The sequence below is a fragment of the Urocitellus parryii genome, chromosome 7 (genome assembly GCF_045843805.1).
Source record: "Urocitellus parryii isolate mUroPar1 chromosome 7, mUroPar1.hap1, whole genome shotgun sequence".
Classification (NCBI taxonomy): domain Eukaryota; kingdom Metazoa; phylum Chordata; class Mammalia; order Rodentia; family Sciuridae; genus Urocitellus; species Urocitellus parryii.
In genome coordinates this window covers 127,599,754-127,620,527 of record NC_135537.1, presented here as the reverse complement: position 1 = coordinate 127,620,527, position 20,774 = coordinate 127,599,754, and the positions used below count along the sequence as shown (strand labels likewise).

Sequence of the window (20,774 nt, the reverse complement as noted above, 5' to 3'; positions counted from 1 at the left end):
AGAAAGAGACTTCAAGGGCAGGAGATAGAGCCACTCTGTGCAGATGCTCTGGGGGGGGGCAAAGGCAGGCTACCTCAGGGAGTTGGTGTCATTTTTAACAGAAGGCAGATGGGAGCTCATTAGAGCATAAAGGTGGGTGGCTCTGTCTTCCCGCCCACCCAGGCCTGCCATCCAGTTGGCCTGGCTTTGTGGTTGCTCCTTGTGGGCTGTAGCAACCTGCAGGCACCAAAAGGAAATGGGAGTAGCAAGTCTCACCATGGAGACTCATTCCAGTTACTTCTGGTTAACTCTGCCGCTCTAACAGCCTGTGTTCCCAGTCATCCTGATCAAAGTCTTTTGACTCCAAGAGATGCTCCTAATTGGTTCTGAACCAGGAGCCCCAGAGGGAGATGAAGCCTCATGGGGGCTACAGCAGTTTCTGAGTCAGTAAAGGGTGCACTGTAGCCAACTCAATTTGGCTGCACTATTGGAGTCTCTGCTACTGATGCACAGAGGGTGACAGCCAAGGTTCAGGAGCTAGCATGATGCTGTGGCAATGTGAGAAGGACACAGGATATGAATCGGGACCCGGGGGCCAGGACTGGAAGCCACTTCGGTCTTGCTATGAGATCTTAAGCAACCCGCTGCATCTCTGCTAAGGGGCCCCCATTTCCTCATCGCTTAAATGCAGAAGTTGGACCAGATGGTCTCTGTGGGATATATATATATATCCTAATACTCAAAGATTCTAAATGTTAGCATTAATATATCTGTTTTAAGGGCATGCCATTTTTGTAGGAAGAAAAAAAAATGTCACATTCAAGCGTAGATGTGATTTGGAGGCATAGACCACTCTTGAAATGCTGCCCAGGCCCCAGACACCTGGACTCCTACCTCTCACCACAGGGAGTATGGTCCTGATAGGCCTGTGTCCATGTTTCCCTGTTAGAGCCACATCCAAGATCCCAGCTCTATTTGCCTAGCAACTTGATTCCTGCCCCGCATGCTGGGCTTCTGTCTCTGTGTCCAGCATCTGTTATACTCTTAAGTAAGAATTCACCTGCCCACACCCCCAGACAGGTTTCAGTGGATTTTTTTTTTGGCTCTTCCTGCTAGCAGGAAGTACACCTGCTTCACCTGTCACATTATAGCCCAAACACACAGTCCACATCAGCTTGGGCACACCCCACCCATGGCCTGGGCACCCCACATGCCCCACACGGTCAAGAGCTTGACTTCTTGGGCTCTTCCCAGCTCCTTTCCTGTCTTTCAGTGTTCATCTTCTTTGCTATTCTCTCCTTCTCCAAAAAAAAAAAAAAAAAAAAAAAAAAAAAAAACCACCATGCACCATCTGCACGCAGACAGACCTGAAAGTACCCTGAGCACCTATAGCAGCAGCTGCAGGGCAGCTGTGACTTGGTCAGAACTTGATGGACTGATCTGTGTTCCTCATAGCAATTATTTTCCAAGGATAACCCTCTGCACCAGCAGAACAGGAATCTTGTGGGGTATGGGCTACAAATACGGAGTCCCAGGCCATACCCAGCGCTGGATCTGCATTGTGAAGGAACCTTGGGCAATCCAGATGCATATTAACCTTTTTTTTTTTTTGGTGGGGGAAGTACCGGGGATTGAATCTAGGACCTTGCACTTGCTAGGCAAGTGCTCTACCGCTGAACTACATCCCTAATCCTTTTATTAATTTAATTTTATTTTGAGACAAGGTCTTGTTAAATTGCCTAGGCTGGTCTTGAACTTGCTACTCTCCCGTCTGAGCCTCCTGAGCGAGTAGCTGGGATTATTGACATGCACCATGGTGCCACATTAACCTTGAAGAAGCTCTGCTGTGGGGTTTCCTAGGAGGTCCACTGGCCTTGGAGGACGCTGCTGGATAACAAGCCCCATCTCCCTTCTCCCGGCCTTTCTCAGAAGCCACACCAAAATCACAGAGGCTCACTGGTCCAGCGAGGTGGAGGAAGATTCTAGGCAGAGATACCCCCACCTTTCTATGCAAACTGGACCTCTCAGTTGTACAGAGCCTTTAGAGCCTGAGCACCCAAAGTCTAAACTGACGAGTGGTCTCTCTTGTCCAGGAAAGAGAATGTCTAAATTTCTGGTGGCAAAACAAGGTCGCTCTATTCTTAAGTCTCAGAAGAACTTCCACTGTGGCCGCTGCCACTCCCAAACTGGAAAGAAGCCTCAGCCAGGCTTGGAACCACAGTCTATTACTGGGCAGATACTCTACTACCTTCTGAGGTTTCCAATAGCTCCCCCTAGTCTTCATGTAGCATCTTATAATCTCCCCCAAGAGCTTGTGCCTCATAGTGCTCCAGGTAGAATAGGGCCATGGTGGGCAACAGAGATACACAGGCAGAAGCTAAATTTCATATTTGGAAAAGTAGAGGGAGCAAGATTTGCACTCCATTCCCAGACTATCATCAACCACATCAATACTCTGCTTCTCTGCCCCAGACCCGCAACTGCACTGCTCCTGAGGGACCCTTTCCCTCTGCAAACACCCCTTCTTAAACCTTTCTCTTCCTCCCCTCCTCTCCTGATTTCTTACACAGTGACCCATGTTGTCTCTTCTCCCTGTTCACGCCATCGGCCCGTGAAAGGTACCCCCCAGACACACAGGGTCCCCAACCCTTCAAAGCTCAGCAGGTTTTCAGAATGGCCCCTTTAAAACGTCAAAGGCATCTGAGAAATATGCACAGAAGGACATTTGAGCCCTGAGCCCATACCTGCAGACAAGCAGGTTTGATCCTTACCATTGAAGAACGGTTGATCCTCTTGGGAGGTTGCTATACCCAGAGACTGAGGTTTGGTCTGAAGCCCTAGACTCAGAGCCCGGTTCAGGCTGGCTTCCTTTCCATGTCACCCTCTACGAGAAAGGAGGCTGACAAGCAGCTACCCCAGGGTCTGTGCTCTGGGCACCCCGGAGGATGTTCTTGTGGCTTTTCTCTTAGCTGTTCTTGCACAAAGAACCCACTACATTGCATAGTTCCTTCCAAATCTGCTCCAGCGTCTGTTGGGAAATCAACAACTCATTCTGGACTTTCCAGATGCAAAGTTTCTGGAGGACTTCATTTCCCCCCCCCCCTCCCTTTCACTCTTTTTTCCCCTTTCTCAGCTAAAAGAAAAAGTTGGCTGAGGTCAGGGCATACAATGGCCAAGCCTGTGTCACTGACCAGATGCCTCCCACCCCTCGGCCTGTGGACAAGGGCAGCTTTGTCCAGTGCATTTTTAGGCGGGACTCCTGGGGCCTACCCAAACTCCACTGGGGAATGTTTCTGCCAATTTCTTCCCAACACTAAGTCATAGCTCTGGCCCTGGCTCTGGCCCTGACCAGGGCCCCAGCTGTGTGAACCCAAGGCCAGATAAAAGCCAACATAAAAAGAATGGAGAATGTTTTCCCCCCAAAGACCTGTGGTTTGAGACCTGTCCAGGGCTGTTCATCTGGTGCCCCCAGAGGTCAAGATGTGGGTTTGTAGCCTGGGCCTTCGCTTTGTCCTTTCAACCACCAAACCTGGACAAACCCAAGGCAAAGGAGGGGGTAACGCTATGTGGTCCAGATAACAGGGCCGGAGGATCGCAAAGTTGTCAGTTACAAGTGAAGAAAGGATTAGGCCCAGACAGCAATACAGCACCCACCAACGAACTGAGTTTATGTCTGGATCCTGGCTGAATCCATCATCTTCCATTTAGAAGCCTTCTGGGGTAGCTAAAGATTCAGCATTTAAAGTTCCATCTATTTCTGTGATTACTCTCAGAGGTGAACCTTTGGGATTTTAGAAACTAATCCTTGTATAGAATGAAATATGGCTTTACAGAAAAATTGAGGTCCCAAGGTCTTTGTGGTTTCTTATATGACACTGCTTCTCAAAAGCATATGGAAGAACTGTAATTTATGAAGCAGTTTCACAGCTGTTCCTTGGTTAGGGGCTAAGGAATTAAGTCTCCCATTTATGGATGGAGTCAGACAAGTATCAAGCTATAGTTGTCTCACTACTCATAAGTTGGGTCTGGGGGTGTACCCCAGTGGTAGAGAACTTGCCGAGTATGCACAAGGCCCTGGTTCCATCCCTAGCACCAAAAAAAAAAAAAAAAAAAAAATCATTGCTCATTGGCTGGAAGACCTTGGGCAAGGCCTGTAGGTTTAATTTCTTCAAGTGCGAAATGGAGATAGTCACTTTTTTTTTTTTCTCAAAAGGCTGTAAACATTCAGCATAGTGTGAGGAAGACGTAAGTGCTCAGTGAAAGCAGGTATTATTGCGGTTACTATCATCGATGGCTGGAAGATGAGGAGCCTCAGTTTCTCTGAGCCCAAGAAGAAGTCTAGACTCAGCAATGAAAAACAAATAGCCCCTTGAAAATTAAGCAAAGGACATTTCTCCAAAGGAGATGTAAAAATGCCCTCCAAGCTCATGAAAAGATGCTCAACATTTATCGCTCATTAGGGAAATGCAAATCAAAACCACCATGACAAGACAGAAAATACAATTATAATGCACCAAGGAAAAAATATGGGAAAATAAAACCAGACAAGAACAAGTGTTGGTGAGGATGTTGAAAAATTGGAACCCTTGTGCATTGTTGGAGGGAATGTAAAATGGTGTATCCCCCAGGGAAAAAAGCGTGATGATCCCTCAAAGAAAACAAAAAAAGAATGAAGCATAGAATCATCCTATAGTCTAACAATTCCACTCTGGGTTTATATTACAAAGAACTGATATTTATACACCGACCACCCGCTCATGGTGACATTATATGCACATTGCAAAATGGTGGGAACAACCCAAGGGGACATTGATGGATGTATGGGTAAATCAAAAGTGGTATGATAAACACTGCGGAATATTCTTCTGCCTTACAAAGGAAGGAAATTCTGGCACGTTACAGCATGAACCAATCTTAGGGGTCAACATGAATAGGCCTTAACATTATGCTAAGTGAATTAAACTAGTCCAAACAGACAACTCCAGTATGATTCCACTTATATGAAGGTCTCAGGTAGTGAAATTCATAGAGAGACAAAGTAAAATGTGGTCGCCAGGGGCTCGGAGGTGGAGAATGAGGAGTTAGTGTCTAATGGGGACAGAGTTTTGGTTCTGCAAGATGGAAGAGTTCGGTGGGTAATGGTGGTGACGGCTGCATAGCAACGTGAATATGCTTGATGCCACTGAACCAGACATCCAAAAATGGTGAAGACGGCAGATGTTACGTTGTGTATCGTACCGAAAAAAAAAAAAAAAAAAAGTCTGGGACACAGAGATGGTTTAAATCAAGGGACCTGGGGACATTTATTTAAGCCAATCTGTGAGATACATGCAGGCAGAATCTCCAGGGAAATGTGTATGCAGAGGGAAGTCACTCAGCCTCTTGGTGAGGGGCCCTGGAAAGCCAGACCAGAAAGGGAGGCTGAGCATCTACAGCAGAATTCCCCATGCTCTGTTTTGTGTGCCATCTTGGGGAAACTGAGGCAACACGGCCAGCACCCTGTGAGTCGTGGGCCCTTCTGCTTAGGGATGTGGCATGCGCAGAGTGGGTCACAGGGAGCCTCTTCTTTGATAGACACATCAACTCTTGGCTTTCCAAACTGTACCCTGCCTTTCTGATGTTCTCTCTTCCACGCCTTGTGACAGCACTCATCTTTTCCTCCTCAAAGCCATCGACATGGCTGCTTGGGGGACTCTACGTCCCCCGATCTAATTGTTGGGCTCTCATCTGCTCTAAGAACGCCACGGGGACCTGTTATTAGGCACTCAGTCTGGGCTAGGAGCTGTTGTGAAGTTCACATATCTGATGCGACTTAATCCATCTAACAAATCAACAGGGGAAATAATTATCTGCATTTCACAGAGGAGATGGATCAGGAAGGAAGGTCAAAGGATAATACTTCAAGCCATATGGCCAGCAGGAGAGCAAAAAGAATCAGGAGAGGCTGGGTGGGGTGGTACATGCCTAAAATTCCAGTGGCTCAGGAGGCTGAAGCAGGAAGATCCTGAGTTCCAAGCCAGCCTCAGCAACTTAGCAAGACCCTGTCTCTAAATAAAATATAAAAACGGTTGCGGGGTGGGGGGTGGGGGGGGTGGGGGGGTGGGGTGGGGCAGGGGTGGGGGGTGGGGGGGGTGGGGGGGTGGGGTGGGGCAGGGGTGGGGGTTGTGGCTCAGTGGTAGAGCACTCACCTAGCACGATTGAGGCACTGGGTTCTATCCTCAGCACCACATAAAAATAAATTTTAAAAAAGGTATTGTGTCCAACTACAACTAAAATAATAATAATAATAATAATAATAACAATAATAATAATAATAATCTGAGGATGTGACTCAGTAGTTAAGTGCCTCTGGGTTCAATCCCTGGTACCAAATACACACACACACACACACACACACACACACACACACACACACAAATAGGCCAGTACTAAAACGAAGGTAGGTCTGTTTGTGAAAAAAAAAATGCAAATGCCGACTCTCTCTTATAAGCAAGAAGAAAGCAACAGTGGGTACTGAGCAGGGGAGGAGACATCATTGGTGCTGTGCTTTGCAAAATTTCATCACAGAAGGAGCATCAGTGCCACAGAAGCTGGGGATCAAGGGTGAGGGAGGAAGGGAGGCAAAGGAGAAGAACTGAGGATAAAGCTCACCCAGTTGGCTATGTGCATGCATGAGTATATCACAATGCATTCCAGTTTTCTATATAACCATAATGTACCAATTAGAAAATAAATAGGAGACCAATGGAATAGAGAAAGGGGATGAGGTGGGGGTGGGGGGGAAGAAGAGGAGGGAAGGAGATAATTAGCCCCATATCATGTTTAACTACAATGCACTCAATTTTTTAAAAAAAATTTTTCATGGTAGTCCCAGGATATATAAATGGGAAGAAGAGACTCAGAGCAAGTAATTTTGAGGCAATCTCTTTTTCCCCTCTTGCCTCCATCATAAAAAGAAAAAGAGACGCTCTGCTTGCATTTGTCAAATGGCCCCAAGCCAGCCACTAAGAGGAGGTGGGCAGTGCATCCAGAGGTGGGGTCCCCACCGGTAGCAGTTATTGGTATCTTCTCTCTGAAATGTGGGAGGGATGCTGATGGGGGAACCCACACCCTCACCTTTGAGGCCAGAAATGCACAGACAGGATCAAGGTCCCTTTCTGCTCTTGGAATCCCGCTCACCCACAGGAAGATAAAAGCAAACTTGCATTTGATCCTAGATGGAGGAAACCTTCACCTTCAGTCCTTCAGGCTTTGTGGAATTAAAATGGCCATGGAAGCTTTCACAGTCCATGACTTCTTGGTTTTAAAAACACAAGAGGGGACAGAGTTAAGCCTGTTCAGCATTAACAGTAGCACCACACAGAGGAACAGATACAATACGGCAATCTAGCACTACTGGTTACACAGCAATGGTCACCCTTGCAAATTCCAACATGGCCCTGGTCAAGGGCAAGAGACCTCTCTGGGCCATTATAAACCAGGAAGCTAATAATATGCTCTGGCCAGGGCCAAGTAGAACACACTAGTCCTGCAGACACTTTTTTTTTTTTTGGCTTCCCCAACGTTAATCCCTTAGGAAATGAAAGATTCACAAATACATTGTAACGAGTTTACTGGTGAGGTACCTCTTGGCATCTCAACCCATAAGCCACTTGAGTTCTGTTTTGTTAATGGTCCTCTATCACTAGAAAGGACTGTGAAGAGTATACTAATGACCTCTCCATTTGGCCTCTGCAAATAGGTAGGTCTTGCCTTTCGGGGGCCACTCATACCAATGAAAGACAGCAGGAAGTTCATGATCCCCAAAGTGAAAAAGACTGACGATCATTTCCACCAAGTCAAATTTTCCTGAGTTTAATGGAGTCAGAGAAGACCAGTCCCCCCCCCCTTTTTTTTTTTTGTTTCCAATGAATTGAAAGCTATCAACCAAAATAGACCACGTTCTCTGTAGGCCCTTGTCCTCCTTAGCATGAATCGTGTTGTCCTGTAATGATAATAAGAAAGAACATCTGGGTATGGCGATGACTCACTTTTTCTAAAGGCTTCGTAGTCATGAAGGGGAAAATTATTCACCAGCCTGTGCCCTCTCCAGGGTACAGGGTCTCAAGGATCATCTCCTCCCCGCAAGTGTGGCCTCTTGGCTACGGGATCCATCAACCAACCAACAGCTGTTAACTGCTCTTTCCTGACTGCTATGGAAGATGGAGGCAAGTCTTGCAGTGGGTCCTGACTTCTAAAATTTGGAAGATAAATCACCAACGGAAGTGGAAAAGAAAAAAAAAAAAACTATCAAGGCAGATTGTAACCAGTGCCAAGGGATAAGTCAGGAGACAATAAGAGCTTTCAGAATCCGGAGGAGGACAGGGTCCCTGTTGGCTGGGAGGATCAAGGGAGGCTTGTCAGTAGATAAAGAATTGGCCTCAGAGCCGGGGACACAAAAGAAGGGCTTGACCCTGGTACCAGGAACATGATGCAAGAAGCAGAATAAGCTTTGGTAACTGATGAGATAAAGGGCCATAGGAAGACAGAGGGGAGGACCAGGGACCCCGAGAGCCAGCCAGAGCAGGGAAGCAGTGCACAGGGATGTGGTGGAGCGTGTTGACTCTAGGTCCACGTTCAAGGTGTTCAGTGGGCAGTGGGGATCGGTCTGGGCCTTGGCACATGGAGCTGCATCAACTGCACAGAGAAGGTGGTGAAATCCAAATGGGTCTACTCAGCGTTCATAAGAATATAAAGAAGAGAGTTGAACTTGAGACATGTTCTCACCTAAGCAGTGAGAGAACAAACTCTCTCTTGATGTTCCTTGGGCCAATCCCTCCCCCTTCTGTGACTTCTGTTATTCCATGTAGCACTCCCTGAGCCCAGGTGTTCATTCTTTCCCCTTTGCACCTGGACCAGTTTCTGACACTCAGGGAAGACGTGGGGAAATGAATGGATGTGGTTGCCGAGAATCAGTCACCGAAGCTAAACCAGGGGGGATTACAGCAAGAAATGAGTAGTTCATCATTTCCAAGAAAATGCTGATACAGGGAGGGTGAGTTCGTTTATCTTGGGAAAAGGACTATGGAGGAGAGATGGGCATGGACTGACTACAGACACACAGGAGCTACAGAGCAGGTGGACAGAAAGGGAGATATTATTAAGATGCATTATAAAAGAAGGCAAGAAAGAGGGCAGGGCCATGGGTGGGAGTGGCTCCAGGTCCGGGGATGGCCTGAACAGATGGCTCCTATTGGGGCAGTCAGTTTCTATCATGGTAGAATCCAAAGATCCTTGTAAAATTTCTTCATATGGTAGTCCAATTAAAAGAGCTCTTCACAACCCCAATTCTAAGGAATTCCCAAACTTCAGTCATTCACATTCTATTGTCACAATGGGCCCCATCGAGGTGCAACAGCAATACTATGATTTAATTTTTTTTCCATGCTTGGGATTAAATTTTTTTCCCAGGGCCTTGCACATGCTCAGCACAGGCTTAGCACATGTTCAGCACATGGTCTACCACTGAGCCACATCCCTAGCCTATTTAATTATTTTTTTTAACTGACTTACATCCAACTTAAATCTAGCCCAGCCCTAAGTAATAATATTTATGAAATCTCACATCTGATTTGGTTGTTTTATTATTTTTTTTTCTGTTGCCCAATAAAATAAATATCTCATAAAAGCGGTGATCTCAACACAATCTAAAATTATCTGGTGGGTCCTCAGTTGTCAAGGAGGCACACTTTGAGAAACACGGCCTCAGACTATGCACAAAAAGTACCATGCATGTGGCATCCACAAAACAGTTTCCAGGGTTCCCAAGAATCTGGGATTCCAGGGAATCCCAGAAAACCAAACTTGAATTCCCTGCAGATCACACAGCCACGGTCCCTGGAATGAGCATCTAAGTCATTATTAGGAAGTTATGGGGATCAATAAAGGGAGATGGCAGATTTGCATGGTAAAGGGACAAGGGCTGAATGAATCTCTGTGGTAGACTGTTTGCCCAGCATGTGTAAGGCCCTAGGTTCTATCCCCAGCAACACACACACACACACAACCCCCCCCCACACACACACACATACACACAGAGAGAGAAAATGTTCTCCACCTGATAGGGGCAAGGAACTAGGGCCAAGGCGCATCAGACAGCCATCCTCAGGACACCCATGTCAATTGGTTATTGTGCTGTTAAACTAGTAACAAGAAGAAAAGGGAAAAGAGAAAGCTCACCCAATCTTTTTTTTTTTTCAATAGTCTAAATCTGAGAAAAACACCCCAGAAACCATCAGATCAGTGGAGTGAATGGAGAAAAATCTTACAGAACACAGCCGAGTTGTAAAAAGGAAAAAGCACCACTCGGTGCGGTGCCTTCACCTTCTCTCCCTTCACCACCTTGCAGAACCATCCCTCCCTACACAGATGCACTCTCAGAGCTGCCTTCCCTCCCCACCGCCCATCTAGGTACAGCAGTTCCCCAGGTGAGCTGGCACAGGGGGACATCAGGGGCTTGGGAGGGGTGACCACCATTCTGAGGAGTTATGACTCCCACGCAGCAGAGCAGGAAGATGCCCTGGTGCAGAGACAGGACCCTTGGAATCACGATTTCTCTCATACTCTATCAATTCAGGGTATCAGAGACGCAGTTAGGAAAAGGGCAGATCTCCAGGTGGAAGCCCATGTGCACGTGGAATGGGATGGAGAGATGTGTGCATCACGGGACTGACAGGTAAGTAACTGTGAAAGGAAGCCGACCTTCCCCCAAGCAGACAGAGGGCCCAGGTCAATGGGAGTCCCTCCATTCTGTCTGTTGGCCTATTCCATGTCTCCGAAGGAAAAAAGGGGACAATGCATAGAATCAGGGAGAGGAAATACCATCCAGACGACTCAGAGGAAGAGCATAGCTCAGGAAATAATTCAGAAGAACCTTGGAAACTAACAGAATGCAAGAATTTGTGGCCTCTTTGAAAGAGGAACAGAAAATTAGAATGGAAAAACACAGCCAAAATCAAAAGGGGTGACCTATAGAAGCAAAGGGATGAGGTAAGGATTATCTAAAAACTGCTCAGTTAAACCCACAAATGAAACTTGGGGCTGAGGGGTGCAGCTTGGTGCTAGGGCACTTGCCTAGCATGCTCAGAGCCCTATTTTCATTCCCCCCAGAAAAAAAGGGGTGAGACATTAGGGACTTACCCAGAAAATGGTAAAAGTTCCCCAAACTGCAAAGAACAAAAGTGAAGAAATAAAAAGATGCAGATATTTAAGAAGTTTTTTCATTAGAAAAGACCAGGGAAAAAAATCATCTGCAAAGATTTAATAAGTGACCAAAAATCATGTACACAGAGGCCAAGAGAGAAGGTTACCTCGGAAATCAAACATTCCTCAGACTTCTCCTCTACCCTGCTCTTCCCACCAGAATAAAGTCAGGGACATTGTTTTCCTTGCTGCAGTATCAGTGCCCAGATCAGGGACTGGGATTGTCCCTGGGCAAATGTTATAGAGTGCTCAAGGTCAAATCTCACCAAGGTCAAGCCTTACAGACCAAAGATATTCCTCTGTCTGTTGCTATGAGTGATGGATAAATAGTTGTTGAATACTTAAGTCTGTTTAATGGAATGACTGCCCAGTTCTTGAACCAAAAAATAAAGCCCATTAAGATCATATGTATCTATATAAATATGCACACATGGGTACATATGTACATACACATATAAATACACATATAAATATATATATATATAAATATATACACATATAAATATATATATATATATATATATATATATATATATTTATATATTTTATTCATTTCCTTTCCAACACACACACATGCAGATGGGACAAACAGAGCTGCAAAGATGAGCTTCTCCAACAGTTTGTGATTCAAAGCATCCATATCCACCAAGCTGTATTACTGTCTCATCTATCAGCCAGACACAGGGACAGTGGCACATGCCTGTATTCACAGTGATGCGAGACTCAGAAATTTAGCAAGACCCTGTTTCAAAGCAAAAACTAAAAAGGGCTGGGTATGGGGGTATGGCTCAGTGGTAGAGCACCCCTGGGTTCTGTCCCCAGTGCTGTCAAACAAACCCAAACAACCATGTATTAAAGACATAGGAGGGCTCTCATGGGCAGGCAAGAGAAGACACCACCCACTTAGCCTCTAGGCACTGAGAGATAAATCAATATCAAGAAGATGATGAGGGGGGAAGTAACTATGTATATGCATCTGTGAGTCATTTCTTGCTCAGTGTAGATAATAAACTCCAAACTCTGCTTGGAAGCCCAGTAAGCTGTGTGCAGTCTGGTGGGTTCTCCAGCTCAGGGAAAAAGCATGGGGTTCTAATGTTTCATGCATTCTGCTTCTTGCTCCTTACCATCCCAGAACCAGGATTGGGATATGCGTCTTTCCTGTACCACTGGCCAGTGCATGAAGCCTCGTTTCCACCAGTGAGGAGCGGGCAGAACTGACCCTGCCCTTTCTGTCCTGGCACATGCCAACCAACCATGGGAGACTTCCAGCTTTGGAGATACTGTGCTGGGAGAATAAAAAAAAAAAAAAAGTTTTTGCTTCCTGCCTCCACCAAACCCAAGCTGTGCTATGTCAGTGACCACAGTGACCATTTTCTTTGTCAAAAAGCTTAAGTAATGACTTTCTGAGTGTTTAAAATTCTATTAGATGGACCAAGTCTTTTTATTTTTTCCTTAAATCAGGAAAGACTAATAAATCACCCAATGGCTGGTGCTTTGTGTTCTCAAATCCTTTTTTCTATCATCTTCCAAGAATTGTTCTACTTTGGAAATCAGATATGCAATATGATTTCAACTATGGAAAATAATGCTCTCCCTATTCCAAATAAGGCACTAAGGAAAGACACAAAAATGTTAATAAAGTTTATCTTTGTACTGTGCGACTCCGAATCTCATTGTTTTAATTATTTTTATTTTACTGCGTTTAAGTTTTTCTTCATTTACACATTTTTTTAGTTAATTTTTTTTAAACCAGAGATTGAACCCAAGGGTCCTTCTCCTGCCTCAGCCTCCCAAGCCACTGGAATTACAGGTGTGCACCATCACACCCAGCTTCAGTTAAATTCTTTTTTTTTTTTTTTTTTTTTTGTGATGATGGTTATCGAACTCAGGGCCTTGCAAATATTGGGCAAGCACTCAACCAGCTGAGCTATATCCCCACCCTAAAATGAGTTCTTAAAATTATTTTTACAACTACATAACTCCCACCTCCCCAAATCAGCATATACAACTCTAAGCATAGGTAATTACAATTATGGAGAAAAATATATACAGCATTAAGAAAAAGGAGAAGAAGAAAAGGAGTCTCCCCATTTTCTTCTTACTTCCCTTTTCTGCATTTTTAAACTTTTCTACAATTAATTTTAATGCATTTTAAAATCGTTAACTTAGTTTCTATTATGGGCTCATGCGTGACTATAGCCTTATTTTAAAAAAATTAAATAATGCTCCTAAGTTCCACTTTGACCTATCCCATCTCACTTGCCTGCTCCTAAAATGATTGTTATTTATGAGATTAGGGTTCAATGAATGGTTAGAAGGCTGGGGGAGCTTTATCTTGAAACAAAACAAAAATAAAATGAGTCAAGATAAAGAACTTTCTCCACCAATGCAAAGCTGGATTGAAAAAAAAAAAAAAATACCAAGATGGAAAGGGTCTTGGTTGATTCCACATCAATATTTTAAAGATGAGGAAATTAAGGCCCAGAGACAGGGATTGGACACCAGATCTCCCCAGTCCCCATGCAGAGTCCCCTCCTTCTTGTCCTTTGGCTGCTCTAAACTTTGATGTGGCTGTCACCGTCATGGCTAGAAGACAAGCTTGTGTTCAGACAGCACAGCAGAAGCCAAAGCCTCATTGAGGGCTGCTCTCAAGCTGCCCTCCACATTGCTCTGGAAAAGGTGACCCCCTCCATCCAACCCTGTCTGCTCGTCCACCAGCCACTTCCCATCTGTTTGCAGCCCCGCGGAGGGAGGAGGCCCAGGGAGGAAACATCTGCGTACACAGAGGAGTGAAGTCACAAACCCAGTTGATCTTTCCCTTTTGGCAGATCCTCTTCTGCCTGTTTTTTTTCCTACTCATTGAGATGCAAAGCTCCATGCAAACAAGTGGGCCTGGAGGATTCTAGAGCCTTCTAGAAACCCATCACTTCTATTCTGCTCTGGGGATTAACAGAATGAGGTGTGCATCGGGGCTGGGGTGAGGACCGGGGTAAGAACAGAAGACAGAAGTCCTGTAAACCACTCAGTGGACCACAGACATCCGCCTGTGTGCTCCCAAGCCGAGCTCCTCACCTTCAGCCAAGCATAGAAGAAGAAGAAAAAAATCCCATCACAACTTACCAGTCACCTAACGTGGGGCATGTCACTTCACCCCAATAAGTCTTATCTGTTTTTCACTTCCACATACCAAAATGAAAAGACACCACCTAGTTAACAGAATTTTTATAAAGTTTCCATAAGAGGGCAGAGACGCAGATAGATGTGTGTGAGCTTCACACCACACTGTCCCATCCCTGAAAGTTACTCAAGAAACTTTGAGAAAAGCCAAGAGCTGAGGTCACCAAGGCTGTCACTCAGGTCACATGGGCTTCCCCATCAGTCTGTGAAGAACACTCCAGAACAACACCATCTGACCTTCGGATGCAGGTTGACCAGAGAAGCAAGAGGAAGGGTACATGGAAGACAAAGCCAGAATTCAGAGAGACATCAGAAGGGACCAGCAAACCTGGGGCCGAAATACTGCAGCCTTCAGAGCTGGGGGGCGGAAAGCAAGGCAGGTTGAGGAACACACACGGCCCTGGCCAAGCGTTGCCCACCCCGTCACACGGGACCCTGATGATGTTCACAGAGGGGGGAACTCTCCTGCCCTGGGAAAGGACACCCCAAGAGAACACTCCCCTCACTCACCCCAAGCTCCTCCAAAGGAGAGAAGTTGGATAATAATAAGAAAAGGGCTAGGTCGCTCTTTTTCTCACCATCCGATATCCTCAAAGTCATTTACACTGCCTGAATTTCTCCATGAGACCTTATCTTTTCCTTGTTCTTAATTGCCAAAGTAGTATTTATTGTGGGCCAGGAATTTATTACAGAATAGCTTATTTGACCCTTGCAAAAACTCTGAGAGCCGGGCATGGTGGTACATGTTTGTAATCTCAGAGACTTTGGAGGCTGAGGCAGGAGAATTGTAAGATTGAAGACAGCTTCCGCAACTCAGCAAGATCCTGTCTCAAAATAAATATATATATTATTTATATATTATATAATGATTATATATATATATATATGTATATATATGGTTGGGGATGTAGCTCAGTGGTACAGCATCCCTGGGTTTAATACCCAGTATCAGATAGGGACTAGGGGACACCCTGGGAGGGAAGGACTTATTTTCACTTTATAATCATGCTACTTAGAACCTGGTATTCTGTCTCCAAGATTAGTGCCAATTCCTCCTCCTCACCCCAGGCTGCTCCCCGCCCGCCCACCGTACCTGAGGCTCCACTGTAGTGCCTAGGAATCTTCTGTCCAAAGGCAGGCACTCCAGGGAGGAAGTGACACGGGAAGCCACCGCCAGCCAAACCCCTAATTATCAATCTGACTCTCGGTGGAAGGTAACAGCTGGTTGTCAGCAGGGAGCCTCGTTAACGGAGGAGAGAGGTCCCAGGGGGCAGAAACTGGGTGGTTAAAGAGGGTGGGTACCAAGAATACCATTTTCACAGCAAAGAGCTCTGACCAGCCCCCTGAAGTGAAATAACACCCTAGCAGGGTGTCTGTCCCCTGAGCACACCGAGTGGCTGTAAGCAGTTTTGTTCTGGGGGCTGGCAGAGTTGAGAGCTCCAACAGAAAGCGCCTGCCCAGGCAGCTAGAGGCTCAGTGATCAACTCAGGGCCTCCCTTCTAGGCTGAATGCTGGGAGGCTGGGCTCAACTCTCTGGCCCAGGAGACACACCTCACTCTGTCTAGTGGTCCTGGATTTCTGAAGCTACCTGGGCACCGAGGGTGAGGGCAGAGGGAGATCAGAAGAGACCAAAAAGTAGACTTAAACCCTGCCCATGTTTTCATCTACTCCACCCTATAAAGGGGTCCTGGACTTCAATGTTCTCAGACATCCCCAAATCACAAATGAATGAAACGGGCCGGGGGAACAAGATCTTCAATGGTGTGGTTGGGGTCTGAAAAATAAGCTTCTCCGGGGTCTTTGGCTCTCCAGGTGAATATGTCCAGAAAAGATTGGCTTTGTTGGCTGGTGTGGACTGTCCACTAAAGTGATCAAAGCCTTCTGCGGGATAGGCAGCTGGGGGAAGCCAAGTGATCACCCATGAAACAGCTGTCGGAGTAACCACAGCTGGAATTAAAATGGACATCTGTGATTGGCTCTTGTCTATATGTTTTAAAGAATGGGTCTAATATTTCTACCTAAGCTGGGCATACCGTGGTGCAGGTCTGTAATCCCAGCAACTCAGGAGGCTGAGATAGGAGGATTGCAAGTTTGAGGCCCGTGTGGACGACTTAGTGAGACCCTAAGCAACTTAGTGAGACCCTGGAACTCACTAAAAGGACTGGGGATGTGGCTCAGTGGTAGAACATCTCTAGGTTTGAACCCAGTACAGTTGAGGATGGAGGGGAGAAACTGAATATTATTTTGCAAAAAAAAAAAAAAAAAAAATCCATCTAAAAACCCCTAGCTCCTGAATACAGGCCAGCAGCCCAGTGGCCATCTCTCCAGGGCAGCGGAAGGTACCAGCTTATTCATGATATGATTATGGTTGGAATACGTCCCCCAAAGTCCATATTTGGAAAACTTAATCCCTAATGTCATTCTTGAGAGGGGATTCGGTCAGAGCCCTCGCAGGTAGATGACTGGCATTATTGTTGGAGGGGGTTAGTGATTCCAAGAGCGGACTTGTTCTAAAGCAAGTTTGGCCTTCTTAGCTCGATTGCACCTTTGTGTTCTTGTCTTTCTGCTTTCCACCATGGCAAAGAGGGCCTCAGGGGATTCTGGTGGCATGGTCTTAAACTTCCTAACCTCAGGAACCAAGAACCCAATATTTTTTTTTTCTTTATAAATGACCGTGGGCTATTTGGTTACAGAATGTGAAATGAGGAAGACATGCTTCCATGTGTGTCAGGGGGATCCACAGATGGAAGTTGAATATCAAAACAGGGACTAGGGTTTGCTGAAATCCTGTCCGACGAAATGATCTTCCTGCCTCTCAGTGTGTGCAGGGTGTGGAGTGGGTTAGGAAGCCTTGCCTCTCTTCCTTTCTGGCTCTCAAAAGGACAGAAAATGACAATAATAAAGCTTGGCATTCTAGTGGGAATTCTCTGTGGGTCCAATAATTCATATGTTTAACAGGTTCCTCCAAGATGCAGCTGCTACAGGTTTGGGTACCACATTTTGAGAACCACTGGTTTCAAGAGAAAGGAAGGAAGGATGGAGGGAGGAAGGGAGGGAGGGAGGGAGGGAAAGAAGATCAGATCTGATCTCAGAATATTCATCTTTAGGAAACTGATAAATAAATACTTTCAGAAAGGAATAGACTAATACTTTTTTTTTTTTTTTTTAAATCATAGCCCTGTTACTTTCCTTTTTTCCAGGGACATGGATGCAGGAAATTTTTCACTTTTTCCCTCCCCATAAGAAAAAGATCCCAGATGAAATAAATAATGGCAGCCATCCCACTATTGGTGTGTCAGGGCTGGCTGGTGATCAGCAGAGATAGGCGGGGACTGGGGCTAAGTGGAAAACTCACTACTCCACCATCAGCATCTTGTGGCCATGCGGGACAGTGGGCTCTGTTGCCAGAGCTCCTCACTTTTGCAAGAGAAGCTGGAAAGTTGGATTTTTAAGGCGAAATATTATGATTTTAAGATGGTTGGCCATCAACTCAAAAATTTTTAAATAAAATCATGGTCAAGAAAACAGAAATTAAAACAACAACAACAAAAACAGTCTGCACTTGATTTTACCCACTGGACACTAGCATGCGACCTTTGGATTTAATGGCTGGGTACCATTTGAAGAGGGGATTCTCTAGAGTTAAATGCCACTTCCCCTAGAGTATCAATGAATGAGCAAGTTTACCCCCTGCCATTCAGCTTGTTGGCTAGGATCTCTTACTGTCCACACCTGATAAATGCATTTGGATGCATTTGGATGCTACCTGTGCACAGGACAAGAATCCTGGGGTAGAAAGGACCCTGGAAAGTCTGTCCACCTCAGTCACTGTTGAGAAGGTTCAGAAGGGGAGGAGGTGTGTGAGGAAGTGGAAACTGGTTAAGGAAGGAGAGTTGGACCAACATTGGGGGAAGGAAGCAGAGAAAGTGATGGGGGGGGTGGGGGAGTGTCTCTCCTGGAGTAGGAACTTGGGACTGAGGAGATAGTGAGCCAGGCCAGGCAGCCTGGGGAAGGACAGACACGTGTCCCCAGATCCGCAGGTGAGATGGCACAGTTGTCACGGTGAGCAGAAATTCACATGGGAAGAAAGACTGAGCAGCTAGAAGCCAGCACCCTGCGATCTGGTGGGAAGGAGGGCTGGATCCGGCCTCACAGGAAGTATGAGGGATCTACAGCTAAAATCACTGAGGGGCACAGGAGCAGGTGATCTGGGGCCACAAAATGATGTGGCAGTTGCTGCAAGAATCACAGGCGTCGCCTTACTCTGCCCACAGACTGCTGTCCTGATAGTTCCCAGCCTCTGGGAGAAGGGACTACCACCTCCCTGTCCCCAAACCTCTAGCTTCCCAGGTGGCCCACTTGTCCCTGTTTGTGCTGCCAAAAATGATGTTGCCTCTGATTCTCCAGCCTCTTGCAAAAACCCTCACTCGCCCTTCTATGGGGACCAAGGTTTCCCTGAAAAGGAAATCAACAGCCATCTCCAAAGCAAGTAGGCGCATCCAAGGCAAGCAGTTTTCAAACTCAAACTCAAAAAAAAAAAAAAAAAAAGAAAAAAAAATCTTGTTTTTTGAAAGTCCAATTCATGGTAAAAAGCACATTTGACCTCAAGGCCCAAAATATACACAAAGCAAACAATTGAGGTAGCCAACACTGATTCTTGCTACATGGAGTGCGCTTAGATGTAGTTTTTCATGCTAGTCGACACTGACTATATACATGCACTTTGTGGCGCAGGACTCACATTCCAATCTACTTTTATAGGATCCCCTCTTTTGCCTCTAGCTCCATTTAAAAAGTCGTATGAAGGATTCCTTTATGACACTTTCCTTGACTCACCCAGGTGGAAAGGCATTCTTTCAATTCTGAATCTCCCAGCTCCCATGGACCAGGTACCACTCAGAGGACTCAGACTATGATCACGACTTTTCTGATTTCCAGAAGAGGGTCCAAGCCTGTGGAGCCAACACCCTTAAAATACTAGCTGAATGTTTGATGTTGTAGAAGAGGATGGTCAAATGTGAGATTCCAGTGACAATATGATTGTGCTGCACTTCATACCACACCTAGAGACCCAGTCTAAGGAGAACCCTCGCTCACTCAACACCCTCTGATGGTGTGTTACCCTGTCCCCTAGCTGCAGGGGAAGAGAGCGATGGCTTGACACTTATGGGATGCTCTGTGGTTTGCAAACCATGATGCCCTCAGTGCATCATGCCCCATGGTGACCCACACACTATCCTTGATAGGTTCACAGTGGTGGTGAACAATGGCAATGCAGGAGGAAGAAGCTAGGCACACTCCATGCTTTGGTAGGGAAGTCAAGCCTCAGAAGAGTGGATGAAATTCTCACACAGGTGGAAAGTGGCCGAATCCACACAAATCCAAGTTCTCTAGATTTGAACTTCCATGCTTTTTCTAGAAGGCTTCTGGGTCTCGTTACATAATCTCATGTTCTTTACGCTTCCCCAACTAGCGACACCAGAGAGGAACCTCTCCCAATGCACTTCCTGTTTGCATCTCCTTTAACTGAGGTGTAACCTGCCCGCTCCCCTGACCCCACAGCTGAATGGGCACAAATATGACACCTGCGAGTGAGCCAGAAGATCATGTGGACCTCCTGGTTCCCAGCCCCTCGGTCTCCCTGACTGGCTGTGTGGCATCTGGCAGAGTATGTCACCTCTCTGGGTTTCTGCCTCTCTCAGAGCCTGAGATAGCTGCACCGACTGATTTCCAAAGACTTTTTCAGGTTTCTTCTGAGAACTCTACCAGACCCTTTGGAACCATTTGGTCTCTCCAAGGACTGGTCATACTAGGGAATTTAAAAAAAAAAAAAAAAAAAAGCAAAATCAAAGAAGTCAAGATCTGGAACAGTAAACAGAGGTTAAGTCCAAGGCAACCAAGAGCAACTCACAGAGCCCATCCGAGACACCATCCCTGCTCAACTGGCTTTCTCTTCTTTGCAGAGACCTGGGTCCCCCATGCAACACAGACTCTCTGCAGGCATGGAGGGGACAGGCATAGAGGAAACAGAAGAGTCATCCGAGTCCCTCCAAAGCAGAGCCAAACCCTAGCCCAGCTCTGGGCTACCTGAGGAAGACTTCTCCATCCACAGGAGTGGCTGGTCAGTTTTATGCTCAACTCGCTCCAATTAGCTTTGAGCATCTATACCCAAGATAACCAGCCCTGTCCCGGGCTCTCACTCACCTCAGCCCTGCCGTCCGTCCTTATGCAAATCTGACACGCTGGTCATTTTCTGCCACCGTCTCCACATCCCCTGCTTCCCAGTGGCATCGGCTAATTCACTGTGCAAAGCAGCATTTATATATAGAAAGTTGCAACCACGCAGGTTAGCATGAAAATAGAGACTTGACGTTGCC

General features: G+C 46.1%; 1 protein-coding gene across 4 annotated transcripts in view; it reads right to left on the bottom strand.

Moving 5' to 3' along the window:
- Gas7 (growth arrest specific 7) overlaps positions 1 to 20,774 on the bottom strand; it is a 227,927-nt gene that overhangs the window by 99,075 nt on the left and 108,078 nt on the right. Inside the window, exon 1 of one of the 4 annotated variants that reach the window (XM_026390534.2) lies at positions 20,602 to 20,682. The exons of 2 other annotated variants lie outside the window; for them this stretch is intronic. Coding sequence is in view for 1 of the 2 variants with exons in the window: in XM_026390533.2 (XP_026246318.1) it covers positions 2,751 to 2,753 (3 nt within the window). In the remaining variant the exon portion in view is untranslated. Of the gene's footprint in view, positions 1 to 2,750; positions 2,974 to 20,601; positions 20,683 to 20,774 lie in introns of those variants that run through there. One more of the 4 variants, XM_026390533.2, reaches the window with a different exon arrangement.